The sequence below is a fragment of the Penicillium riverlandense genome, assembly GCF_028828495.1.
Source record: "Penicillium riverlandense strain IBT 135883 chromosome Unknown utg000009l_segment0_segment0, whole genome shotgun sequence".
NCBI classification, from domain to species: domain Eukaryota; kingdom Fungi; phylum Ascomycota; class Eurotiomycetes; order Eurotiales; family Aspergillaceae; genus Penicillium; species Penicillium riverlandense.
Genome location: NW_026643200.1, coordinates 440201 through 466672, shown reverse-complemented (window position 1 = coordinate 466672; position 26472 = coordinate 440201). Strand labels below are relative to the sequence as shown.

General features: G+C 48.3%; 10 protein-coding genes across 10 annotated transcripts; 6 read left to right on the top strand and 4 right to left on the bottom strand.

Moving 5' to 3' along the window:
* Positions 1-337: 337 nt before the first annotated feature.
* N7474_010458 (Leucine Rich Repeat domain protein) lies at positions 338-2464 on the bottom strand (the record flags this gene model as incomplete). Its single annotated transcript, XM_057201868.1, has 7 exons — positions 338-1027; positions 1078-1615; positions 1669-1793; positions 1854-1964; positions 2019-2156; positions 2204-2280; positions 2341-2464. 7 exons carry the CDS (start codon positions 2462-2464, stop codon positions 338-340), a joined length of 1803 nt encoding a protein of 600 aa, XP_057048139.1.
* A 92-nt stretch (positions 2465-2556) lies between these two features.
* Positions 2557-4391, top strand: N7474_010457 (uncharacterized protein; the record flags this gene model as incomplete). Its single annotated transcript, XM_057201867.1, has 3 exons — positions 2557-2736; positions 2793-2895; positions 2986-4391. 3 exons carry the CDS (start codon positions 2557-2559, stop codon positions 4389-4391), a joined length of 1689 nt encoding a protein of 562 aa, XP_057048138.1.
* A 579-nt stretch (positions 4392-4970) lies between these two features.
* N7474_010456 (uncharacterized protein) lies at positions 4971-6496 on the bottom strand (the record flags this gene model as incomplete). The annotated part of the gene is made up of 3 exons (XM_057201866.1): positions 4971-6023; positions 6084-6283; positions 6334-6496. 3 exons carry the CDS (start codon positions 6494-6496, stop codon positions 4971-4973), a joined length of 1416 nt encoding a protein of 471 aa, XP_057048137.1.
* Positions 6497-7895: 1399 nt separating this feature from the next.
* Positions 7896-9767, top strand: N7474_010455 (uncharacterized protein; the record flags this gene model as incomplete). The annotated part of the gene is made up of 1 exon (XM_057201865.1): positions 7896-9767. One exon carries the CDS (start codon positions 7896-7898, stop codon positions 9765-9767), a length of 1872 nt encoding a protein of 623 aa, XP_057048136.1.
* A 645-nt stretch (positions 9768-10412) lies between these two features.
* On the top strand, positions 10413-12487 carry N7474_010454 (Pectin lyase fold/virulence factor; the record flags this gene model as incomplete). Its single annotated transcript, XM_057201864.1, has 2 exons — positions 10413-11358; positions 11421-12487. 2 exons carry the CDS (start codon positions 10413-10415, stop codon positions 12485-12487), a joined length of 2013 nt encoding a protein of 670 aa, XP_057048135.1.
* A 522-nt stretch (positions 12488-13009) lies between these two features.
* N7474_010453 (Glycoside hydrolase family 29) lies at positions 13010-14668 on the top strand (the record flags this gene model as incomplete). Its single annotated transcript, XM_057201863.1, has 4 exons — positions 13010-13672; positions 13734-13863; positions 13920-13971; positions 14026-14668. 4 exons carry the CDS (start codon positions 13010-13012, stop codon positions 14666-14668), a joined length of 1488 nt encoding a protein of 495 aa, XP_057048134.1.
* A 369-nt stretch (positions 14669-15037) lies between these two features.
* On the bottom strand, positions 15038-16816 carry N7474_010452 (uncharacterized protein; the record flags this gene model as incomplete). The annotated part of the gene is made up of 4 exons (XM_057201862.1): positions 15038-15286; positions 15347-15451; positions 15506-16704; positions 16750-16816. 4 exons carry the CDS (start codon positions 16814-16816, stop codon positions 15038-15040), a joined length of 1620 nt encoding a protein of 539 aa, XP_057048133.1.
* Positions 16817-17634: 818 nt separating this feature from the next.
* On the bottom strand, positions 17635-18594 carry N7474_010451 (NADP-dependent oxidoreductase; the record flags this gene model as incomplete). Its single annotated transcript, XM_057201861.1, has 1 exon — positions 17635-18594. One exon carries the CDS (start codon positions 18592-18594, stop codon positions 17635-17637), a length of 960 nt encoding a protein of 319 aa, XP_057048132.1.
* A 1639-nt stretch (positions 18595-20233) lies between these two features.
* N7474_010450 (cupin domain-containing protein) lies at positions 20234-20711 on the top strand (the record flags this gene model as incomplete). Its single annotated transcript, XM_057201860.1, has 2 exons — positions 20234-20259; positions 20318-20711. The coding sequence occupies 2 exons, from the start codon at positions 20234-20236 to the stop codon at positions 20709-20711; spliced, it is 420 nt and encodes a 139-aa protein (XP_057048131.1).
* Positions 20712-23875: 3164 nt separating this feature from the next.
* Positions 23876-25138, top strand: N7474_010449 (glutathione S-transferase family protein; the record flags this gene model as incomplete). The annotated part of the gene is made up of 6 exons (XM_057201859.1): positions 23876-24028; positions 24066-24278; positions 24350-24574; positions 24639-24696; positions 24755-24922; positions 24999-25138. 6 exons carry the CDS (start codon positions 23876-23878, stop codon positions 25136-25138), a joined length of 957 nt encoding a protein of 318 aa, XP_057048130.1.
* Positions 25139-26472: the final 1334 nt, after the last annotated feature.

Sequence of the window (26472 nt, the reverse complement as noted above, 5' to 3'; positions counted from 1 at the left end):
ACCTCACCGAGTCTTACGTACGGCTATCCCGACGTGACCCGCTCAGGCCCCGGCTTATCGTCTCGCGGGCATGAGTTCTATCTCTGCATTCATGTGCCCCTCGTAGGCTGGTTGGATTATCCATAAAGGCGCTGGTCACCTGAGTCTTATCACCTGGTACACGCATCGCACAGGCCTGTAACTAGTGTTCGGCAGAGCCGATAAGAGCAGCATACCTTGTGTTGACGAACCACCGACTTGTTGCAATCTGGTCTATGCATTTGTTTCCTCCGTCCATAGAAGTGTTGGACCATTTCAAGATAGGCAGATGAAAAATCTCGCAAAGTAGCAACGGGCTTCAACGGGTGATAATTTCCAACCCTCGTTCTCGGCCATATGCCACAGCATCCGAAGAGACTTCCTCGCAGCCTTGGACACACAGGCGTTCAAGCCGTGCTCCTTCATGGGAATCTGACGCGAGGGCTTCCGCGAACATGCGGATGCTGCAGCCTGTGATGTTCGTGAAACTCAGGTTGAGGACTTTCAGGTCAGGTAGATGGGTATGGAGATGTTGGACAACAGTATCATCGACACCAAACATGTGGAAGATGCTTAACTCGGTCAACTTGACGTCGGGGGCAGCACTCTTCATGAGGTGGAGAAACTCCTCGCCTGCGAGGTTGACGCAATCGTTAACGTGCAGTGTTTGAATAGGTGCCTGAGCCTGGGTTAGGAGCGCATCGAGGGTGTGGCTAGTGAGCCACTTGAGATCGACAAGCATGAGAGTGTGTAAATTAGGAAGCGTCTTCCCAGTGTCGTCTGTCCCGAAATTTGAAAATGTCCCGCCCTCAAGGTAGAGGTATTCAATGGTTGCGGGAAGGTCTGAATAAAAGGATTCACCAATCGACACACCGGTGAGACTTAATCGACGAAGCGGGGGAAGAGCACCTCCGCTCGATAATTGGGTGAATGAGTATGGGTCTAGTTTAGGTGGGTTCCAGTTCAGTCGGAGCTCTTCCAAGTTTGGGTATGTATGGGGCTCGAGGTCCTAAGCCAACTCAGTCAATGATAGATCGTCAAACATTTAAGGGGGCGTACTTCTGAAAGAGAGGGGATATAGATTGGGTATTCGTGATCGTGTCCCAAGGGTTGCTGAAACTTCCCGGCCAACGTAATGCTTTTCAAGTTTGGTAAAGAACTAGGCCATTTCCCGTCATGAACATGGCGAGGTGAATGCTTGACATTCAAAAGAGCAATACGCTCCAGAAGGGGAAAGCTGTTGATGAATTTGCCGAAATATTCCTGCGTGACGACCATGTCCGCGGAAATGATCAGAGTCTTCAGTCTTTTGCAACCTTGGAATTTTTTGTAAAACTCCCTGCAGTCGTATGTGACTCCGAGATCAAGGTATTCGAGTTGCGGGCATCGGCTCAGGATCTCTAGGCTCCTGGAGATCGATGCAGTTGCCAGGTTTTTGATTGTCGCATGTGTGATCCGAGCCTTTGATCGTCGGATATATGCTCGAAGGGCCGTCCACGGCACCTTGCCTCGAGCCCCGGAAAGATCCATGTTCATCCACAAGTTTGGCATTGAGGTGAAGAATCGGTCCCAAGTTTTGGAAACGCGAAGAATTGCCCTGGATATAGCCATGAGCCAACATGATCAGTCAACATCTTTCAGCATACTCACACAACTTGTTTGAAGGAAAAGTGCTTGAGAATCTCAAAGGCCACCTCGAGGGGCAGAGCCGTGAAAGGATCTCGACGATTGACAAACATCTTGTCGGAGAGTTTGTCGTGAAACTGTTGGAGAAACTGCAACATGATCACCAATTAATCCCACATCGTTACTCTCTCCGAGTTGGCTGTACATACCGAGCGTCGTGGATGATCAGGTGGGAGCACCTTCAAGCCATACGCGTAGATTTCAAGCGCCTTGTCCGCTTTCCCTTCCAGCAGAAGCACCTTGGCGCAACGCAAGTATCCCTGAATTCCATGCGTGAGAATAAACGTGGTAGAGGTTCAGAAATCAACACTTACACGTTCATCGCTGTTCTTGCCCAGTTTGATCATCTGCTTCGCGTCTCGACGCGCCTGGTCAAGCTGCTCGAGTTTGGAATAGGTCGCGGAACGATTGTCCAAAACACCAATAGTGTCCCCATTTTTCTGATTCAACGCCTGATACCGTTAGCTGAACAGTAGGGGACTAGTAGTGGGGCAGCTACCTCGCTGAAGGTCTCGATCGCGCCCTTGAAATCGCCCTTTTGGTATAATTTCTGGCCCCGCTGATGCAGGCTGGACACTGGATCCGAACAAAGTTGTCAGTTTTCGTGTCTCTAATACGTTAGAACCCCGAACGCACCTTGACGAGCCATGTCGACCGTGAAGTATGTAGTTCTCCTTGAGAACAAGCTTGGTGAAGGCTGCGCGTGGGCACGTGCCTCCGCGACTGCGCAGTTGGGTTTTGCGCCCACCCGTAGGCCCATGTTTACTTTCTTCCCCATTCGGGAATGCGCCCAATCCATCATCCGACCGCACAGCAACCAGCGACCAGTCCAACGGGCAGGCAGCTTCAACCATGGAGCCGCACAATTTGCAGGCAGCATCGACCTATGTCAACAACATTCTCCTGGCCCGAGGACTGCTGAAGAGTGGGGAGCCGATTGACTTCGCCGAGCCTGATAATGGCGAAGGAGGGACAGAGGCCACCATGGCCCGAGTGATCAACTTGGTCAATGATCTGGTCATCAGGAGAGACGTATGCGTGATACCCCAGTGGCATACTGGATTACTAAAGCTAACTGTGTATTACAGCGCGAATCTGATCACCGCGAGAACCTCGCGACAACGATCCGGACATTGCGCGCAAGCGAGTCGGAGCAGACTATGGAAATGGCATGTGCGCAATCCACTGATGGTAATTCAGGCTTCTAACTGTTATCTGTCTGTTTCTTGTAGGGAAAACTCAAGAACAAAACTTCCGAATTGGCGCGATCCCTGGCTCTAGCCGAAGCACAGGAACGTGCGCTCAAGTCAAATCTGGCCAGCGCCGAAGCTACGGCCAGAGGACTTAAAGAACAGGTTCAGCGCATGAAGACAACCGTCCAGCAAGTTCGCGCGCAATGTGCCAACGACATCCGCAAGCGGGACCTGGAGATGCAGAGACTCAAGTCACACCTGGCCGAGCGTCAACGGGGCAAGCGTGAAGGGCTGAGTGTGACCACCATCAATATCAATGCCAGTGCAGACAGATCGCAACTTAGGAATAGCGGCGGGGAACAGGTCAATGACCCTGGGTACAGTCTGAAGCAGGAGACGACCGAATTTTTGACTGAGCTGTGCCAGAATCTCAGTGATGAGAATGACCAGCTGATTGAGCTTGCGCGAAAGACAGTGCAAACGCTGAAGGAGCTGCAAGGATTGCCGCAATTTGAGGATGCTGGTGGTGACGAGGAAATGTCAGGAATGGCAAGTGTTGGACCTCTGAAATCGACTTCCGGTTCTGCCACTACACTTCCTACTTCGTGCGAAGATTTGTCAATCCGTATGGAGGCAGTGCTAGATCACCTGCGGACATTACTTACCAACCCGTCATTTGTGCCGCTCGAGGAAGTCGAGATCCGTGACGAGGAAATCAAACGGCTACGCGAAAGCTGGGAAAAGATGGAGAGCCGATGGAAGCAGGCTGTCACCATGATAGATGGCTGGCAGAGACGCCTGGCTAGCGGAGATTCAGTGCAAGCGGAAGAATTGAAGCGAGGCATGAATCTCGACTTCGTGAACTCATTGCAAGATACCAGCATGCAGGACCAGTCAGAAACCAAAGATATCTCGCCGATTCTCGAGGACGAACGGGAAGAAGACACAAGTGACTCGGAAGACCGACTACCAGAACCCGAAACATCCAACGACCAGACACGATCCAAGATCCGCAAAATACCTGTGCGTCCTGAGCGGGCATTGAGAGAACGCACCGACAACGCGCCAAAGCGTTTGACACGTAAAGTCTCCTTTACACCTGGCTTGCAAGGGTCACCGTCCGAACACGCGGGTACCGAAGAGGAAACACTTGAGATCAAACCTTACAAAGCCGCAACTGTGACACGCAGACCGTCGCGACGAAAGACAGAAACCAAGCCACCGCGTGAGGTGAGTGAAATGCACACAACTGACGGCAAGGATTCATACTTATGTACATTATTGAAGCAGGTCGTCCCCAAAGATACACGGAGCATCCCCCAAAAGCTCGCCGGGGCCGAAGATGATGCCCGAACCGCCGAACAATCACGCAAGGAGCGCGAATCTCGAAAGCGAAGCCGGCCTGACAAGGGAACTAGCAGGACAGGAGCCCGCCGCCGGAGTACCCTGGACAAGGATGAATTGAACGAACTGATGGGCAGGTCGACCCGGTGACATGACCATCTTCGCAAAGTGCTTGATACCCCTAATTTGTACTGTACATACATCGGATCCAGAGCGAGAGTGCATGTAAATAGCGTGTCCCGCAATTTGTTTATTGGGATACCGTGTCATTAGATAAATATGCATTTCGGTGTTGCTGTCTGCCCTTTCATTATTCATTCTTCGCTAAGTATCCTGCCATCCTTCGACGGTTAGTGCTTGCTAATCGGAGAAGGGGGTGCCTCTAAGTCGCCGACACTGAGGCAAAATGGATTTGCATAGACAGGCCGTGTCGAGGCGCAGCCGAGTCGAATGGATTGTACTCCTCGTCAACACTGCATGGCGGCTTGAGGAACCCTTTCTACGAGGTGGTCCACTTTCCGGAAGCAAAAAACAGTGTTGGAAAAGCCGGAATGGAAGAAAAATAATAAACTAGAAAAGCAAAAATGAAAGTCAAGGAAGGACCGAACAGCTGGTTTGAAGTTGTGAAAAGATCGGATGAGTGAACCCGAAGAAAATATATATAGTCTGGATTGGAGTCCCGACCCGGTTCTCTTCTCGAGATTATGAAATTAGTCTGCACGCAACATCTCAAGCGCTCCAAGCACGACCTCCCTTACGATGATGTTCATGCCCCTCCCCAGCCGGTTTCGCCTGTCCACCACCAGGAAGACGCACCGTCCTCCCTTTCAACCACTCATTTTCAGAAGCATTATAGTAAAGCGTATGTCCCCCGCTATAAATATTCTTCAGAGAAGAATCGGCATCCACAAACTTGTTCATTGTCGCATCGCGAGTCATGGACCAAGTACTTGTTTTATCGAGGCTGATGTCGATTATCACGCTCCCATACCCAGAATAGGCAGCTCCCGTCCAGGTACTGTAGTCACTCAGACTCCAGGAGATAAGGCTCCCGTTATAAGCCACCAGATCACCTTTCAGATCTGATTCCTTGACCTGGATTGTGACCTCTGCCGGTTTAAGATTGTTGTTATCGGGATACCCAGCATAGTAATCAAAGTCCTGTGTGATCTGGGAGTAATTGGCGACAACCAAAACATCAGACTTCGTGTCAATCTCCGCGTTAGTTAGATACGCGTTGGCAATGACATTGCCAAACCACAGTCCCGGCATCGTATTCCCCAGAGTCGTAAACTTGGTATTAGTGAGGTTTAACTTCGCACCACTGATCCGTGTGGCGCTGCTAAACATAGCAACACCGCCCAGCAGTCCCGCCGTCGCATCACAGTTAACCAGAGTGACAGTTTGAGCACCATCAGAAAAGACCACAGGTCCATTCTCAGAGAGACTGACAACATTATGCGCTTCAATAGTCCCAAGAGCATAGAACGTCGCAGATCCGATGCCCGCTGAGTGCGCAACACTGTCATAGACATAGATATCGCCTTTGGGCGAGTCACCCGAGAAACTGGATGAGCGCTTTCCGCCAGAGAAATGGGCCACGTTGTGTGCGATTATCGTCCCGTTCCCGCTGGCATATAACCCGTGACTGACTGGGCCAGAAGAGTATAGCCAGGCATTGTTGACGTGGACCACTGTGTCGCTGCCGTAGGAGTAGATGTTGGCTGCACCATTGTGAACCGTCACGTTGACATGGTGAAATGTTGCTGTCGAGGCATTGGCCTATATATTACTGTCAATTAGACCATGCTCAATTTCTCTAGATGGGAGTCCTATACTAACCACGTTGATGGCAGCATTGAATCCGTAGAAACTCGCATCGAGTAGGTTACTCGAGTACCCTTCCTTGACGATGTCTATGTAAAAGCCCTTAAACTCGGCTTCGTTTGCAACTAGAAGCACGCTCGTGTCATTTGCGTGGGCAGACCAGGAGATGTGGTCGAAGCTGATGCTCTCCCCGTTGACCTTGTGGATGGCCTTGACTATTCAACTATGTGAATACCTGACTTTAATTGACGTCAAGCCTACTTACTAGAGGAGGGCTGGGAGCTGACGAAGGGAACATTGTAGTCTGGTACGATGGCATTGTCCGTGGCCCACAATTCGGGGTTGATAATGTTCGAAGGATCTTCAATTGTGATGGATGCGAGGACGGCCAGCGGCCATAGCAGGAACAGAAATGAAGAAAAAGCCATGGTCAAGTTGTTTCTATCCGTTTGTCACTGCGCGACTGGGTGAACACTGGGAACAATCACCGACTTTATATCTCTATCCACTTCCCCATGGGGAAACCAAGACTGCACGGAACGGGTAGGGTAAATCATCGGAAGCAAGTGGAGAAAGAAGAAGAGACGCGTAGTGCATAATGACGGTACTGAGGGCACACATTCCGTCAAATTGGCGGGCCAGAAATCGATCTGACCAGAAACCCTCCACATCCCGACCTCACCTCTATATACCCTCGCCAAGAAAGTATACGCAAGCAAACAACGTGCTTCGGAGTATCCAGAAATGTTGACTGATTTTTTTTGGTATTATTAATAATTCTAAACCTCTGGGATATGGCTCAATTAAAGCAGAGAAGTAAACCCCCAAGTATGTATCATCCATGTGTGTAAACCTGAGATGTAAAGGCAGGCAATGGCATATTGCCTTTGCCACAAACAGAGGTCGAGGTCAAACATTTTAAAAAGCTATAAACAAATCCTATCGAAAAACGACACAAGTTTGAGCGCAGGCTAGTACTTGTGTGTTTGGATCTGCTAGCCAGAGGCCACAATATACATGGAAAGAGGCAACGGTTATTAAGTGGACGAAAAAGCAACTGACTCCATGGAACTTAAAGTAACCAACGAGGTATCGCACCAGGTCAGATAATTTTTACCAGTGATGCTATGCGGCTTTACGTTTACATTGTTTGCGTATTAATCATTCTCCTCTTTCATTTGCTTCTTCCTTAGTTCTTCTGCTCTCCAGCTTCAGAATTATCATGAATAACAAGCTTTTCCTTTAAAATTTACTCCCTGACGTGACCTTGAATTTTCTTTCTCTCTCTGATCTGACATAACACCGGGACGACAGAGAGATTTTGTGGCACTCGTCTTGTCGTGGGAGAGAAAAGAAGTTCGGTTGATTGGGCTGCATTCAGTAAGAGAGATAACTCTTCCGCTAGTTCATATTAATGAATTGCCAATGACTTGTTCACTTTCATGTTAGTCAATAATGGAGTAGTGGAGTCCCACGCCCTTCCTGACGCAAAATGCCAACCAAGTTTCCTCAAACAGAGGCATATTGTTGAGCATCTTTAGGTTGGTCGGCAAAATTGCATGTGACTCGGAAGCTTGTTTGGACCCGACTGTAACATCAAGGCGCTACACTCCGACTCAGCGTGCGGGGTCACAGGGGTCAAGACATCAGGAACAATTCGGATAAAACAGACTCAGTGGAGACATGCCGATCTGAATTGGCAGATCTTAATCATTGTGGGCAATTGTGGATTAGGACCTGAGAAGGACACAGAAAGCTACATGTTAAATAGCAAGGCTTACCAGTTCGCTCCATCCATTCGAGTTCAGAGTTTCTTGCTTCCCAACCATGGCTCTACTCAGGCTCTGGATATTAATTATTGCCAGCGCTGGCTTTCTGTCCTCTGCGCAGGCTAGTGCTCCATTCGGCTGGAATAATAACACTTTCCTCCTCCATGGCAAGCCCTACCGGATCATCGGCGGCCAGATGGACCCGCAGCGGGTGCCACACGAGCTGTGGGAAGACCGCCTGTCCAAGGCACGCGCTATGGGCTTGAATACTATCTTTTCGTACATCTACTGGGATCAGCTGGAACGTACCCCGGGCTCGTGGGACCCTAGCGGTAACAATGATATTGCGCGGTACTTCAAGATCGCACAAGAGCAAGGGCTGCATGTCGTTCTCCGCCCTGGCCCATATATTTGTGGTGAGCACGAATGGGGTGGATTTCCATCATGGCTCAGCGAGGTACCAGGCATGGTCGTCCGCACATACAACCAACCATTTCTCAACGCTACCCAGTCATATATCGGCCGTCTTGCAGAGCAACTGCAGTCGGTTCTGGTTACGAACGGTGGGCCAGTCTTGATGGTCCAGGTTGAGAATGAGTACGGATCCTATGGCGATAATCACCAATACGTTGCTGCCCTGCGAGACATCATTATAAACGCATTCGGTTTACCAGTGTACACCAACGATGGTGGTGAGAAATCGATGCTTGATGGTGGTCAAATTCCCGGTGCTCTTGCCGAAACAGATGGTGATCCGAAGACGGGCTTTGCTGCTCGCGACGCATACGTTACCGATCCTAGTAGCCTTGGTCCACAGCTTGACGGGGAGTACTACATCACTTGGCTCGACCAGTGGGCCAGCAATAACTCCTTCACCACAGATGTCGGAAACCAGGCGGCAATAGAATCTGCCACATCTGATCTTGACTGGATCCTATCCAACAACGGCTCGTTCAGTATCTATATGTTCCACGGCGGCACCAACTGGGGTTTCCAGAATGGAGCGGACTGGGGCGACTCACTGGAGCCTGTCATTACGAGCTATGACTATGGGGCACCTCTCGACGAAAGCGGCCGGACAAATGATATTTACTTTGCCGTGCGAAAGACTATCAGCTCTCATGTCGGTGCTGACAGCATCCCGCCTGTTCCGAAGAATAAGCCGCTTGTCACAGTTCCCGAAATTAAACTCACACCCGAAGTGACTATGTTTGACAGCCTCCCCAATCCCGTGTACAAAAAATACCCTGTCAATATGGAAGCAGTTGGCCAGGCATATGGGATGATTCTCTATCGGCACGTTGTTACATCCGCAGTTAATGGGACTCTTAAAACAGGTGATGCTCCTAGGGACCGAGTGCTCGTCTATGTGAATGGCCGTCGCGTCGGCGTGATTGATAGCACGTATGCAGCACCTAGCACAGTCAATTTGGCACTAAAACCGCATGACGTGTTAGATATTCTGATTGAGAATATGGGGCGTGTCAATTACGGATCCCTCATCATTGATCAGCGCAAGGGAATTGTGGGAAATGTAACAGTTGGAAGCAGTCTTCTTCCCAACTGGGAGATCTATTCTCTCCCTTTGAATGAACCGCCCTCTGGTCCATCCGATAAGGCGAAAACGACACATCTGTCAACAAGTTCCGGACCCGTCTTCTTTACTGGTTCATTTGATGTGGATACTGTTGGGGACACATTCCTTGAGCTTCCTGGCTGGACGAAGGGCGTCGTTTGGGTCAACGGTGTTAATCTTGGCCGATATTGGATTGTGGGCCCGCAGCAGACGCTCTACCTTCCCGGAGTTTATCTTCGCAAGAACCAGAACAAGATCACCGTCCTGGCTCTAGAGCCTACAGGAAATGAAGGAGCTGTCCGTGGAATCACCACGAGGAATTGGGGTAACCACCCGGATCCTGACGCTCCGTAATGTAGATAGTACGGTATAGCAAGAATCAATAAAGAAGTATGTGATAAGATGTTAGAAGAGAGTGGGCAGGAAATATGGCAATCTGATGTAGTCGTTTCAGATAAACGTGATGGTTATGGGCACTGTCAATGCTGAGATGCAAGTACTATAAGATAGGACGAGGGGAACTCTGATTGAACCTTCCAAAAGAAGCGTTCTATGAGATAATTCTGGAACGCCACGCGGAACGTAGACTCGCTTCGATGAATTAAAATAATTGTCGAGGTTGCCTTGCGATGAATTGCTCGGCTGCAACTCTCCGATCCAACTTTGCCGATCAGTGGAGAGCATTCGGATCTGGCCGCCGAGTCCATCCACCCTTGTACTTATTGACCCCTCGTGCACAGACTTCATAAATAGTTCGCCAGCTTATGATTTAGCTTCCCGAGCGACTTCCGTGTCGGCAGCATTCGCTTGGATGCCTACATCCAAGCCCAGGCCGAGATCCGGAACTTATGGAACTATTTACAGGCTCTAAGTTGCTTGGTGTGAATATGATTCAATCCTTGTGTCCATTGCGCCATGTTCAAATTGGACTAGTAGTTCCATTAAGATATACTACTATTTGAAAAGTATTTCTCCTGAAAGTTACGACCGAACAAGAAGATGATATCAAGAAGCATTTCAGCTCAATTATACCTCCTCGTCACTTTCCTTATTCGTGAATGCCTGGGAACCAATTATTACTTTGATAGCCGGTCTTCCGGTAGTAGGAATGGTGGGTGTTTGACACCTTTCAATAATCTATCAGCCTTAAGGTCCCTCGACATCGCGCCTGGAGATAATATCTTCTTGAAAAGAGGATCGAGGTTCTCTGACTCGTTGATATTGAACCAAAGTGGTTCTACCAACTTGCGAATTACCATTCAGGCGTATGGAGATCCCCAGCAAGCTAGCCCCGTTATTGATGCCGGTGACAATGTCTATCAACTCAATGCTGTTCTTCTAAATGGCACGTCACATGTAACGGTTCAAGACCTCGACATCACCAACCCGGGAGATAACAAGACCCCCCGACGAGGAATATACGTGTACGCCGAAAATTCAGGCGAAGTCCGAGATATCACACTGCAAAATCTGTTTATCCACGATGTTCGTGGGTGGATGCCGTCTACAACAGACACTGGAATTGGAACGGGCAAATATGCAAATGCCTCCGGAGCTATCGTTTTCGAGGCTAATGGAAATAGCACCGAAAGCTACTTCGCCGAAATTACTATCCAAGACAATGTCATTCGATCCGTTGACCGCCAGGGGATCTATACCTGGTCCAATTGGTGCCGTCGACCTGCTATGGCTTCATTCTGGGACACGCTCTGCTTCCAACCTTGGCATGCATCAAAAGGCCTTTTAGTGCAACGAAATCGCCTCTATGATATTGGAGGGGATGGAATCGTTGTTACTGGGAATGAAAATGCTCTAGTCCGCAATAATACCGTCATTGGATTCAATAATCGTTCCCGGTCCCCGAATGCGGGTATATGGACTGCCAATAGCGACGGGTCCTTGTTTCAATATAATGTTGTGTCTGGAGGTACCACAATTCAAGATGGTATGGCACTCCCATCTTTTTCACGGACGTGTGGAATGTGCGTTTCTGACTTTGTATTCAAGGAATGGCCTACGACGTGGACCATTCGACCTCCGGAACAATCTTCGAGTACAATGTGTCACACGATAACGAAGGCGGCTTCTTTCTCATATGCCCATACGATAAACCAACCAAGAACTTCACTATTCGCTATAATCTTTCTGTCAATGACCGGACACGGATTGTTGAAATTTGCGATGGCCAGCTTGTCAACGGCAAAATATACAAAAACACTATTTTTATCGGAGACGGCATATCACCTTTTATTGTCACGGAGGATACAAATGCCAGTCTGGATGTTCTTTTGACAGACAATATCATATACAAGACGGGCTCCGGAAACGGGCAATGGCAGTTGAACGACACTGTATTCTCGGTCAATCACAATCTTTTCTTCGGTCCAATCGATGAATATGATGAAGCGACAGGCAACACAACCTCGGCCGCCGGTCTGGCTGCTGCAGGATTGCGTGACCCCAAGGCATACCTGTTAATTCGGGACTCTGCGGCTTTTGATTCTGCAGTGGCGATTGCCGGGGATGCCCGCAAGGATTTCTTTTCGGATCCCACGGTAGCGCATAAAAACCTCGGGTTTTACTCTGGAGCTGCTACCAAGAAGCCAGTTTGGGTGGATGACTTCAACCAAAACAGCAGCTTGGCCTCAGGATGGTCCTCACAGGGCCAGGTAGCTCTTGTCGCAGATCCAGCAGGGGACTTGGGTCAATCGGTAAAGATGGGCCCTGCGTCGGCAATCTCCCACGCTCTCAACGTGACGTCTCCCTTCCGACTCAACGCAAGGATCTGGGTTGTCTCGCCTGATACCCATGATGGGGCCTTTCTGTCAATTTGTCTTCAGGGTGTGTCTTCGGCAATTGTCTTATCGAATTCTCCAGGGTTGCTTCCAGGGCAATGGCAAATAATTGAAGTCAATGTATCAAAAGAAAGAGCCCGACTGGAGGCTACGGCATCACTCGATGGAGAAAAATTTACCCTTTCGTTGAGAAAGAGCAAATTGTCTTGTGCCGGAGTCACTTTTAACTCCGGGGCAACTACACTATATGTTGACGATGTGTTCCTTACTCCCCTGTGATTACCGTGTCGTCGTTTCTCTCCATCCTCCATATAGCAATGTTTTTGCAAATAAACAGATAGCCCATTGGAATGTGTGCTTCGATTTACATTTCTCTCAACCTTTTCCATAGGCCGCCCGCCCCGTTCTAGTCGTGAGCATATTGTGGAGCCTCAAATTTCCCGTATATCTCTTTCATGTGTCATTCAATTATCCGATTTTATTACCCGCTCATTGGTGATTTAGATTTTCAGGATTATGTACAGAGTATGCACACTAGGAGTTGGCCATAGCTTCTCGGCAAACCCATTGGCTTTTATCCTAAGAAAGCAACGTTTAGTATTACCCCGCAAGCTACCTACGTTTTTCCAATTCGAATCCCAGGGACGAAATTGGAATAGTTACGTTACAGCGCTTATTACCTTATTTCGCGTCAGGGACAATGTCGCGCTCCTTTGCAACCATTAAAGAATATAAACACCCACATTCCCGGGGCTTTGAGCAGCGTACGGCACTTCAAGTTCACAAAGTTAAACCTTGACCATGAAATTCGCTCCTCATATCCTTGCCGGTTTCTCGTTGCTGGCGAGCACCTCGGCCAGCAGTGCTACCACGCCTTACAAGCCCAAGTACCGCGTCTCCCCAATCGATGGATCGAAGATTGCTCTGCCGACAAAGGAGCAACTAGCTTTCCAAGACAAGGAAATTGGCGTTCTCATCCACTTCAACCTCGCCACTTATCTCAGCATTGACGGGTGCAACAACGTCCCTAACCTTGTACCCAAAGTGTCATTGTTCGACCCGACCCTGCTTAACACGGACCAGTGGATGGACACTATCTCCTCCCTGGGAGCCAAATACGCCACGCTGGTTGCCAAACACAATTGCGGATTTACCACCTGGCCCAGTGATGTTACTTTCACGGATCGAGAGAACAAAACTGTTTCCTATAACTACACCGTCGCTCAGTCGCCTGTACACGGCGAAAACATCGTCCGGAGCTTTGTGGATTCAGCTGAGAAGTATAACGTCGGGCATGGGTTTTACTACAGCGTTGTCGTCAACAACTATCTGAATGTGCAAAATTCCGAGGTTCGTCCTAATACCTGGGCTCAGGGGCAGGTCAACATCACAAATGGAACGTATGACCAAATTGTGTATGATCAATTGACCGAGCTGTGGACCAACTATGGGAAATTGACCGAGGTACGCAAGTTGAGATCTATTTTACCGACGGTCTTGCTAATGCAATGGTCTCCCGTGATAGATTTGGTTCGATGGTGGTTACAGCGCCACCCAGCAGAACAGGATTCAGGGCCTCTTGGAAGAGAAGCAGCCCCAAGCTGTCATTTTCAACGGATGCGACACCAATGGAACTTGCATCTCAGAGAATTCCAGTGCGTATAATGGTTCGGATGCCCTAATACCTCATTTCGCTAACATATCTTCATAGTTCGCTGGATTGGAACCGAGGCGGGGCAGGCGCCGGAAGAAAACTGGTCAACGTGAGTATTTAGCCTTATACACTCCGAGCTGCATACTGAAAACAACCTTTGTAGTGGTGTAACAAACGACGGGGGCGATCCTACAAGCCCGTACTTCTGCCCAGCAGAATGCGACACGACGCTTCAAACAGACGACCGCTGGTTCTTTGGAGTCGACCAGCCCCTGCGTTCTATTGAAGAAATGATTGATGTCTACCACAAGACCGTGGGACGAAACTGTCTTCTCGAATTGGATTTAACGCCAGACCGCAGTGGACTGATCCCCGCAACCTACGCGGCGCGATACAAGCAGCTTGGCGATTTCATCAGTTCCTGTTATGACAAGCCCGTTGCGCCAACAGCCAAGCATACCTCAAACAAGAAGGGAGTCTACTCCATCAAATTTGATTACCCGACCTCAATCGATCGAATTGTCATGATGGAAGATCAGACAGATGGCCAGGTGATCCGGTCGTACCAGGTTCATGCCAAGATTGTTGATGCCCTTGATGCAAACGGCACACTGGCCGTGCCATTCTCTCTTGTTTCAAATGGCACCAGTATCGGTCATAAGAAGATTGATATTTTTGAAAAAGCCCACACTGTGACTGAGGTCATGATCAAGACCACCTATGTCGATACGCCGAAATGGCGGTCGGTCTCCGTTCATCTCTGTGACCGTCTAGCGGCTAATGGCACTAACACTGAGGCGGATTAGAAGAGAATGCATGGCATACCGGTCGATTCAGAGAAGGTTGGGTAGATGCTATACCCTTTTGAAGTGCAACTTATGATATTTGGTAATACAATACGAATGTTGTGCATTTCTCCAGATATGTTGTTGGACAGTGGGTTCACTTAAGCCGTACTAAAAATGCACTTGAGCCGTACTAAAAACATAGAAAGGTACTGAATCATCGACTCCTCCAAGTTCTCGTGGCTCAGGTTTATGGGTACATTTGGTTCCTGTGGAATGCAAGAGACCGTGGATTTCGGTTATATTGGTTTGAGCTAGGTAATTATGCAAAGAGCAGAGATTCAATAAAAGTGAGGTAGATTCAAAACAAGACTTAGTATCTCCAATGAGCTATACTGTCCGATGATTTACGTGGGTCGCTGCCATCTTCTTATACATTGGTGCAGAAGCGATTCTAGCTTTCTTGCCCCATATTAGGAGGGGAACTGGGATCAGGTAAACGACAAAGGCAACGACCGCGCAAAGGATATGGAGATTTTGAATGCCCATTCCGTCCACCCAGGGAGTCAAAACAAAAAGGACGATGACGCTGATGATGTTTCTCATAAATATGACTCCTACCAATGCATCTCCGATAATCTGGTCAGAAATCAGAATGGTCCGTAAAGACTAGTGGAAGCGAAAGAAGAGATTACTTACGTCTTGGTAACAGTCCATAAGATATGAGAGCGAGATGCTGCCGATAGAGGCCAACGTGAAGCCAAAGAATCCAAAGCCCACAGCAAGAAGCGCCCAATGTATTCCCTAGAACGAAGTTAACTCAAGTCCGATGGCGTTGAGGCAATGCGAGACACTCACATAAGCGAGCCCCAGACCAAACATGAGGATTGATGCAGGACCAAGGATGGCCGCAGGGAGGGCAAGCCAGAGTCGCATTTCAGGCTCGTAAATACCGCCATTCTTCTTGGACAGCCACAGTATGGACTTATCACTCAGGTATCCACCACAGGGGAATCCCAAGATCGCGCCAACGAAAGGGGCAATATTCATAAGCCCGATACCTATAGCATCAAAATTGTACGGTGGATATAGCATATAGGACGCTTGCAAAGAGGTCATTATAGCAAACCAGGCCAGCGTAGAGCCATATGTGAGGGCAGCATATGCCACTGCTGGGAAGGTAAAAAGAGTGACGATTGGAATCCAGAAGTGCGGCCAAAGAGACTCCTTGGTTGGCGTGACCCAGGCCAGTCTCTGCCAATATGTCTTGGGCTTGATGTCGACATTGGTGGCCAATCGACTAGCTACCACTTCGGAGGTGGCACTTTTGTCGTTTGTTGATGTTTTGTCTTTGATGTCTTTAGTATGCTCCGCTGAGCTGACGTGGGCCGTAGGCGAAACGCTTTGGCCGCTCAAGACGGGGACAAATTTCGATTCCTCAAAGAGGAAAATGACACAGACCAGTGTGACCCCGAAAAAGATCACACACCACCACCACATCCACCGCCACCCTTGTGAGTTCACAATGTAACCCGACGCTACGGGGCCAAGGAATGCACCTAAAGACTGGAAAATGACAAACCATCCATTCATGGTGGCATGCTGGTGGACAAAGAACATATCTGCCACCGTGATCTGCACCACGATCTCGCTGATCGCGCCGCCCAGGCCAGAAATCAGGTTTGCCCCGATGAAACCCCCCACTGTATATATCTCCGCTTGCCAGACGCAGGATGCAAACTGCAAAGCCGAACTGAAGATGTAGATGGGACGTCGGCCATACTTATGTACCAAAGGAATGAAAAAGAAGCACCCGATAGCCAGACCGCCGTAGTTGACAGCGGCACCTGCATTGAGAATGTCGACTGAGAATCCAAGCTCCGATTCCATAGGACCCCATGCAGTGAAGCCGATATCGAGCTGGACAAACGTCCACAAGACAAAGAAGCTGACGAGGGTGAAATTGAGGGCCTTGCGAGCCGTAGACCAATTGAGGGGATCATTGGGGTCGGCCGAAGGGGTAGGAAAGAGAACTAGCTGGTCTCGGGTGCGGTGGACTGGAGGAGTCAGTTTGATCCTATCCGATCCGTGAGGGCTCTTACCATCTTCGAGGGCAACCGTCCCCGGAGCCCAGAAGGTCTCGTCTGCGTCGTGGTGTTCATCCACCATGCCTGATTTTATTTGCGAGATTTCAATTCAGTTCAGTCGGTGGGCAAGAATCAGCTCAAGGAACACGACGCCGCTGGGACGAGCCCGGCCATGACTTTAAGTTTCGTCCGCCATCTCCAAGGCTACGCACTGGCGTGCGGAGATACACGCGACCGAGAGCGTTATCTTGGGATCCAGAGGGCTGGTGCGGGGAAACAATGGCAGCGATAGCCTGGCATCAAATCAGAAGCCTCGAAACGGGTCGGCTTGGCGTGGATGATAAGGGGGATCGAGCAGTGTTGCGACAAGCGCATCTCCACTAAATCTTATCCTGGACGGGGAATGGTTGATCGGCTGGACTAGCTTGATCAGGTGCAGCCAATGGCTTCTAATTGCGCCGGCGATCTCGTGAGCCCCAGCGGGCTCATTCCGCCAGCGAGCTATACCCTCCTACCATCCAGTCATCCTCCGGCACTCGTCGCCTAACAAGACCTACCGCCAGCTCTCCCGATGGCCGCGTTAGCTATCATCCATTCCCGATTCTCTGTTCGATCAAACTTTTTACGCAATCGAAAGCAAACAGAGGCCATATCATATATCATCAACCCCTGCATCGGGATCAAACGATGCCACAGCATATTCCGATAGTTCCCGGTCTTTTTTGTCATCTTAAACCTTTCGAAGAGGACACAGAAGTCTACGAGAGATCAAAACATTAATTCAATGCATTCCAGGTCAAACCGTCAACTCAGGGGTATTGAGAGACTTCTGACACTGTGCCCCGCCAACGACTCGCGAGTTTGCTAGGTTCCTAGCTGACGCTGTCGAACGGGAAAACCTCAAATGTTGGGCCCCTTGAGCACAATCTTCCCATGAGCGTGCCCCGTCTCGCCCTTCTTGAAGGCGTTTACTACATCGTCAAATTCATAAACGGAGTCGACGACCGCCTTCAGCTTGCCCTCGTCGATCAAGCTCCCAATCTTCACTAACTGCTCCGCATTCATGTCAACAATAAAGAAGACCACCTTCTGGCCAGCCTCTTTGCTGAGGTCACCGGCCGTTGTGTCCACGATGCTGACAAGCGTGCCGTCTTTGCCGAGAGTTTTCAAGGCCTGCTTCGTCGTGTCACCGCCTACCGCATCAAAGACAACGTCGACATTCTCCAGAGCAGAGTCTAGCTTGACTTCCTTGTAGTTCAGGACCTGGTCCACTCCCAACGACTTGAGGAGCTCGAAGCTTCCTTCGGATGACGCCGTGCCGATAACTCGAGCCCCGACCATCTTACCCATCTGGACGGCCCAGATCGCAGTCGGACCAGCCGCTCCGGTGACCAGCAGGGTCTGTCCAGCTGCGAGCTTTGCGTGGTCAAACAAGCCCTGCCATGCCGTGAGAGCGGAAAGTGGAACCGATGCAGCGTCGGTGAGGCTTAGACTTTGGGGCTTGCGGACCATTTTGGAGAAGTGAGCTTTCGCATAGCCCGCCATGCCGCCGTCAATGCTTCGCTTGGTGGGGAAGGCCTTGCTCATGAAGACCATGACTTCGGTGCCCACTTGGAGGCCGCTTTCATGTGGCACCTTGGACCCCACCTTTGCTATAACACCCGAGTAGTCCTCTCCGGGGATAGGTGTTTTGTAGGTACCGTCCTCCTTCTGGTAGATCGGCCAGTAGAGCTCCATCCAGATAACGCTGGCAGCGTGTACTTTGACCAGGACCTCATCGTCATCGATCTCTGGTATGTCTTCTTGGACGATTCTGAGCTTGTCAGTGCCGCCGGGAGGGTGATGGCGCACAGCTTGCATCGTGCAAAGAGTGGGGATAAGATTTCAATGAGGCCACGAAAGCTTTGAGAGTGCTGGATTAGAGGGGCTGCAGGTCTTTGGTACTCCTGCTATATTCAATTTATGGCTGCAAAGCTAGTCTTCCACGTCGTTTCCTTGGCTTTTATGCTTTCTGGGGTCTGAGTTGTCCGATTCAGTGGCGCCGATCTCAGTTAGCTACGGATGCGTCGGTTACACGAAGTCACATGGCCGAGCAACTGCAATGCCAAAGAAGCCGCAACCTCCATCTTCTCAAGCGAATGAGGCTCGACATACGGACATAAATCAGAAATTATTGGATAGCATTCGATGGATACATCCATCTGCAGCTTCTCACTTATTCATTTTCCTAAACTCAATCATAACCTTTTTTATGACGCAACCGTAGGCCTATGCCAAGCAAGAGTTTCCTGAAATACATATATCCTCTATGTATTTCCCTACGCGGATCAGCCCGGAACCACATTTTGCTAGTGTACAAATGCAGAATTGAAATAATGTAATTCCCAACAGAGCCGCCCAGGTCCAGTAGACCGTGCCTGTAGCTATTCAAGCAACCAGTAATATTAACGAGAGTAACATGCTAATAGCTATACGCTATCTTAAAGGTTAGGAAGTTACTTTAATTAAGTAAATAGTATCTACTCCGTAGACCCTGGAGAGGTGTGCTTAGATTTTATATTTCCAAATGTAAAGCCAACAATATACTCTATAGGCTTTGTTCCATGCTCTATTAGCAGAGTAATGATTTTAGTAAGTTTTTGATCATCACGGCCTAGACTTGAAATAAGCCCCGACGTAATAAGCCTTGATTCATAAGCCGGATGACTTGAGGATTACGTTAACCAAAACTTGAATTGCTACATGGTCCGTAATTGATCTGTGATCTAATAGGAACCGCTAATAATAAGAACATACAAACTGCGCTTGTCTGTAGCTCGACGGCTCAGGGAATCTTTTTAGTGCTCAGTATAAGTATATCTAATTGGCTGATCTAAGTTTATCTCTACCTATCTCTTTAGAGCAATTAAGATAAGCGCTTCGACCTTATTCGTATTGGATGAGCTGATGGCGGTCGAAAACTTTGGTGGTGCCACTATGCACTTGGTGAAGTTAGGCACACGCGAAGATCATGTAAATAGATACAATCACTTGACTTATTTCATTAATGTTACTAATTTCACAGATAAAAGTTGTGGTGCCCCAGGAAAGCTGCGGTGTCCTTAGCAATTCCCAAAGGTGCAGGGAATTGAATAAGCTACTTTAGCCTTGTGCGGAGGAGACGTGATATCAAAGGTAGGCCCGGTGGCACACAATACTTGGACCATGGATACCAACGTATGATCCACTCATACGTTGGGTCCACAATCCTAAGCCGGATGCCGCGGGAAACTCTTGAGGGCCAAATTCGGGAATAAATAGACGGCCTTCCCTTCCCAAGATAAAGATTCCTTCCTCAATTTAATAGACCTTTGTATTGCGATCCTTCTCTTCCATGCTCTACGTTGGAGAACGTATCGACGTAAAAATCCGTCAAATATACATAAGCACCCCGCAACCAAGCCAGCTATACTTCACACCGGCCTAAAAAGTACTTGTGCAGAGGTACAACATTCTCATGATGCAAGAACCAGTCTACAACCCTGAGTAGGTCCCTAGAAATCATAATACCCTCAAGCCTCGCAATAACCTAAAATTTCACTAGGTCTCCTCTGGCAAAAACCACCGTGACTTACCAGTATGAGCTAGTCAACTGTCCCGGAAAGACCATAGTAGGAATGCTTGTCGAATATCCTCCGAACGGTGCGACGCCACCTCACAGACACAGAGGCGCTTCCGTCTCCGCCTATGTGATCCACGGCTCTGTCTTGAATAAGATGAATAATAATCCGATGACGACAATCGAGGAGGGCGGTTCCTGGTATGAGGCACCAGGCTGCCATCACCGGATTAGCGCCAATGCGAGCCAGGCGAAGCCGGCGGTGTTCTTCGTGACTTTTGTGATCGACTCAGAGACTTTAGAGCGAGAGGGCCCATCGGTACTTGTGCAATATGATGTAGAGTATCAGGAGATTGTCGCAAAGAAAATGCATTCATAAATATGGATTGCTGGTGAATGCTTGTTCATTAATTCGTAGTCAATGCCAATGAATTACACCTAATTGTCTTTACTTTGTAGTCCATGCTCTACCATTAGAGATTATTGGGCAATAGATATCACTGGAATTCTTGGCTGTATTGAATCCTTGCAATCGGCAGAGACTCGAAGCATCCATCTGACATGGCCAAACGCGAGGTTTTGGATGATACGATAGTGGCGCCGAGGAAAGAAAGACCTTTGTGAGAGAGGGAGACCATATTACTCATGCGCCAAAGCCCAAAGCAACAGTACTCTTGCCAGTTGCAACTATCGAGGATTTGACGGGGCATACGAATCGTGGAAGGTCCGATCATTTGAGTTGAAAAGCCTTAGCGAGCCGAAGCTCCATTCTGGAAGATTATGAGAGCAGAATCGGATAAATGGAAATATAGACTATATCAGTGACCTCAGTCCGATTGCATTAATGGATTCGTTCTAATCTGCCCTCAGGGAGGACCTTTTGAAAGAAACACTGGTTATGTTGTCAACTCCGCTATTTGAATGCGCCGAGTCAAGTTTCGTCAAATGAGCCTTCTCATTTATATTTGCTTTCACTCATAACGAGATGTTGATTTGTCAAATATTGGACCTGTTTAAAATTTGCTCGTGTGCATAATTCCATTGCTCTGAAGGTTCATGCTCTGAAGACATATGGCGCACATGGAGTTGGCAGGCGAGTTCAAATTCAAACTCCACATGTTTGACGACAAATGCAGTTCAAGTTGATTGTTTCGTTCTCGGAGGTTGTTCAGCTGTTCCTCTAGTTCCTTCGTGCGCTCTTGCAAAGATTCTGTGTATTTTTGTTTTCGCTCCCGGAATAACTTTTGCCTAGCCAAACTATCAGTTGAGTTTTGTTTTCACGAGACACAATAATACGTACGCCAATCGGTTTTGGGACCTTTTTTTATCTACCTTTGTAGTATTTTTAGATAATACTGTCTGCTTAAAGGCGTTTGATGTTGGCAATTTATTGTTGAAGTCGCTTGTAAAACCCGTCATATTTTTAGTCGAATTGATCTGCGTTGGATAGGCCATATTGTGGTTTTCAACCCGATTCGTATTTCTGCACGAGTGCATAAACGGAAGAGTTAGTTCTATGGAATATAGCAAATAAGGAGTGATCAGTTTCTCACTTTGACTTAGTCCTCTGATCTGTGGTTGAGCTCGCTCTCGGGATTTGTGAGTCAGGATCAGTGAATGATGATGGATCCGTGAAAAGGTCAACCGGATATTTATTGTCCTTAAGGCATTTCAGCAACCACAAGTCATCTCTTTTAAAAGATTAAGATTGCAAACCTTCTGACTAGAAGATAGCCAAGAATAGTCAGGCTGGTGCTGCAGCCAAAAAAAGGGATAGTTCATTTGATCTATCGCCATAGTGAAGTGTGCTGTTTTTGAATTGTCACGGAGAGAAGAATAACGCGTATATGAAGCCAGAAGAAGATCATTCATAGTCTTGAAACTACGAATGATTCAGAGGGGAATATGCCATGCTTTTATCTTTGTGGTTTTCAGAGGGCCCGTCATGTAGGCAAGTCATACCGCTGCGAGAGACTCGGCAACCTTGGTTTGGTCTATAAATGAGCACGTCTGAAACCCAGAGAGTACAAAAGTCGGAATTTTGGAAATCGCCAAGTCAACACTCTCATGGCTTTTCTAAATCAACCAAATTTTGATTCAGAAAGTCTCGGGAATGTTGAAGGTTCAAGTTACTAGGTTTGGAAAAAGACCCCGCTTCTAGGCTCCGTTAGCAAAAGTGAATACAGCCAGCTCAACTTCAATAAAGTTAATGCTTCTCAATGGCGCCTAAGTTTTAGCATAGCTTTGACTTCAAGAGCTCGCCACATGACCTAATGGATGGTTTGTCTGAAGGAACCAAAGATAGCGCCCGCTAGCGTCCGCTAGTGCATCCGCGATGACTCCCGCTAGTGCTCCATGGTTCGTCCCCACGTGCGGCGGTTATTAGTGGCTGATTCAACCCCGTGAATTGCAACAAGCTGAGAATTGGCAGAATACTTGGGTGTTTGAAAATCCAACAGTGGCGTCAAATACTTGTTTTATTTGAAAGAAATCGAGACTTATCGTCATGCGACGTCATTCTCATAAGCCAAGCCTGCCATGAACGCAAAAACAGATGAGCAGGAACAAAGGTATCTGCTTTGTGGAGGAAGTCCGAAGAAAAAATCATCGGCAGGTATTATCGCCTACTTGGTAGGCTGTCCTTTTTTGTTTATTTTATTTTATTTTTTTGTTTTGATCCGACAGAGTCTGAGAAACGGAACAACGCTTTCAGCAATCAAAAGCGCGCTCATGTTCAACGGAATAATTGGCGCAAGAGAAAATGTGCATTTGAACAATTACCTGCGACCTCTTGATCACACTGACAATTTCGAAAACAGTCCAGGAAGGATTGGGGGAGTATCTCCCTACACGGACAAGGACATGGGAATTTGAAGGGGCGACGACTGTCGATTATGAAGACTTTCCTCTACTTTATGAAAATATTTCTCTCACTCTGTGAAGCTTTTGAAGCGGAGGAGCACCCGCTGAAGATAAAACAAAAGCTTCTCATTTATGTGGACTGGTTCACGTCTAATATATAGCAGTAGTCTCGCTGCTGGGCTATTGCGAATTTCTTCAAAAGAGGCGCCAATTCATAATATGTGGAATAGGTGATTTCCCAAAGGTGTTGAGAGGAGGGGGGAGAGAGAGTTCCAATATACTCTGTTTCATCCCCGTACCGTGATATGTCAGAGTTGCCAGTGGTCGCTGGAGGAGTCAGTACATGAGGAGATGCGAGGAAAAAATATATGTCTGAACCGGGCCCGTCAAATTCTAAGAAGTCATGCTCACGCCAAATATATCTACATTTAGGTCGGTAAGTGAGCCGGGTTCCTAGGCCGTATCTAAGTTGGTAGGAAAGTAGTGGGATCACGGTATGCAATCTACTGCGAGATCCTCTACTGCAAAGCCCGGGAGCTTTTCAGTGGCGTTCCGGCCGCTCACGGGCACCTCGAAGCTCTGGTCGAAATAATTCCAGACCATGTCATCCGCTAGCGCCCGCCGTACTATGTCTTTGTAAAAAACGTCGAGAATTGCATTTTAGTTAACCCAATATGGTCAATGCTTCTCAATTCGTTCAGCGTCAAATCCCGCTTCCCCACCGCCGCACCGCCCGCCCGCGACGGCCCCACCGCAACAAAACCACCAAAAACACCAACTGATCACGTGGTTTTATACGAGGTGCTGATATCATCACTAAGCGAGGTTGAAGTTGTGAGTCACTAGGCTATCTTAACTTCAACCCCAGCAGACGATGCTATGTATAAGTAACAGCCTCATCCGCAGTCGATCCCAATTTGCACCTCGCGCATTTGCTCTTGGTAATAGGACACGTTACACTACGCAACAAGGAAACCAACTGGTCAGTATGGGTACCAAGACTAACATCACTCTTTACACCGCGTCAACCCCAAATGGGATCAAGGTTCCGATCCTGCTTGAGGAGCTTGGGCTTGAGTATAAGGTGCGAGGAGACACTGCCCTATAACGGATAGAAACATGAAGAAACTCACACATGTGTTTTTCCGTTGGTAGTTACACCCGGTCCAGATAATGGACAATGAGCAGAAACAGCCGTGGTTCCTAGAGATCAATCCCAATGGCCGGATCCCCGCCATCACGGATACATGGACCGACGGGGAGCAGATCCGTATCTTTGAGAGCGGAGCCGTCCTTGAGTACCTTGTTGACCGTTACGACAAGGACTACAAGGTCTCGTATCCAAAAGACTCCCGTGAACACTGGGAGGTAAAGAGCTGGGTTCGTTCATGAATCTTTTAGAAACATATACCTCTGACTTAAAATGATTAACACGATCATTTAGCTCATGTGGCAGATGGGTGGCTTAGGGCCTATGCAAGGACAGCTGGAGCATTTTAGGAGTTGGTTACCGAGAGATGTGATCACTTAACTGACTAGATGCTGACTGGTTGCTTGTAGGATACGCAGCAGAGAAGATTGAGTATAGTATCAACCGGTACGACAAAGAAACCCGTCGCCTCTATCGCACCATGGAAACCCATCTGGCTAAGTCTCCTTGTGGTTTCCTCGTCGGTGATCGCGTCACTGTTGCCGATATAGCTTGCTGGGGCTGGGTTTCCTCTCATAGTAGGCCGTTTTCCTTTTTCTCAACGTTTTCCAGGTCTTTCTGTTTAGCTAATTATGATAATGCACTCGCATTTAGCTTCGGATGGCGTCTCTCTCGATGAGTTCCCTCAACTGGAGAAGTGGCTATACAAGCTCTTGGAACGCCCAGGTTTCGAGAAAGGCCGTCATGTGCCGAAGCGCCACACGGCGTTTGACAAGGAAAAATCAAGCGAGTAGAAGCTTGAGGTGTAGGTGGTGGCATCACGGAACTAGGCCTGGAGAGTTAGGAAGACGCAAAGAACTAAGAATAACCAGTGCTCTTAAGCGCTCACATGCGCCAACTGAGGTTGAGGCGGCTATGGTGTAAGGTGTTCCTCCTTTACCATGACTTCTAGATGGGTCAGCTCCTCTAGTGAATAGAGAAGCTATTTGCAGAGACATGACGAGATATAAGTAAATGCTGGGAGAAATCATTCACTTTGTATCGCAGCTAGTCTTGAGGTTGTATTCTTCATCTGCTATCGTGGTAGTGCCGCATCTGTCCTTGTTGAGTTATTGCACTTTTCCAGTTGTCGCCCACCCCCAACGACCTATTGCTGCTAGCAATCAGGATTTCGTAGTCACAACCAAGCCTTTTCAATTAACGCATATCGCACGGGCGGATGCAATGCGTACGAATGACAGGGGAAGAGGTATCCTGTGAGTAGGGAGACCTCGCCACGGCTCGCACGTGACCCTGGCGGCTCGGACCATGGCCCTGGATCATGCGAGGTCGTGGGTTGTTAGGTGTGACCTAGGAGGTAGGTCCGGTGAGATGCGAAGGGGTGGACCTCGGAGTCATAAATAGTGCAAATACTTTTGTTAAGATTACGACTGGCATAAATTATATGGATTTACGGCTTTGGGGCGTCTGGCCTTGGGCTTGACTGGATAGATTAAACTGACTGAATGAATAAAACGGAATGGAACACTAGGTGATATTTAGAAAATCCGTAGGAAACCAGCGGCGAGAAGTTTCACACTCTCTTCTTCACCGGCATTCAGCGTAGTCTCTGCGAGCATTTTTTTGATATCTGTGCTTGACTAATTTGTTATTTCAGTCAACTTTTCAAGATAAATTTCTAGGTCGCAAGTGAGCACACATGATTAGAAAATTATCCAGGGAAGATATACCTGCAATTCTCCACCGTTTGCTGAAAATTGACAGCATTTTCAACAAATCTTCAGTCCTTGGCTTATCCATTCTGGAACCCCCAAAAAATCCGGTTGTCTGAATAATTGCGGCCTGGTAAATAGAGAATGGGAGAAGGAAGTTGAGGGTATTCAGGTCAAATATTGTGGCGATTGAATTGAATCTTTTTGCCATATTGTTGACAGTTGAGCATGAGTCAATGACTGGTCCGAAGTACTGATCGCATAATTTCCGATGTCCTGTACTCTCTTCAACTTGGTGATACTGGAAGAGTAAAATGCGAGCACTAAACTTGATCAAACGTGTAATGCCTCATTTGAAATTGATGACAAACCTGTTGCACATACTGATTGCACCACAGAAGTTCATGCAATATAGG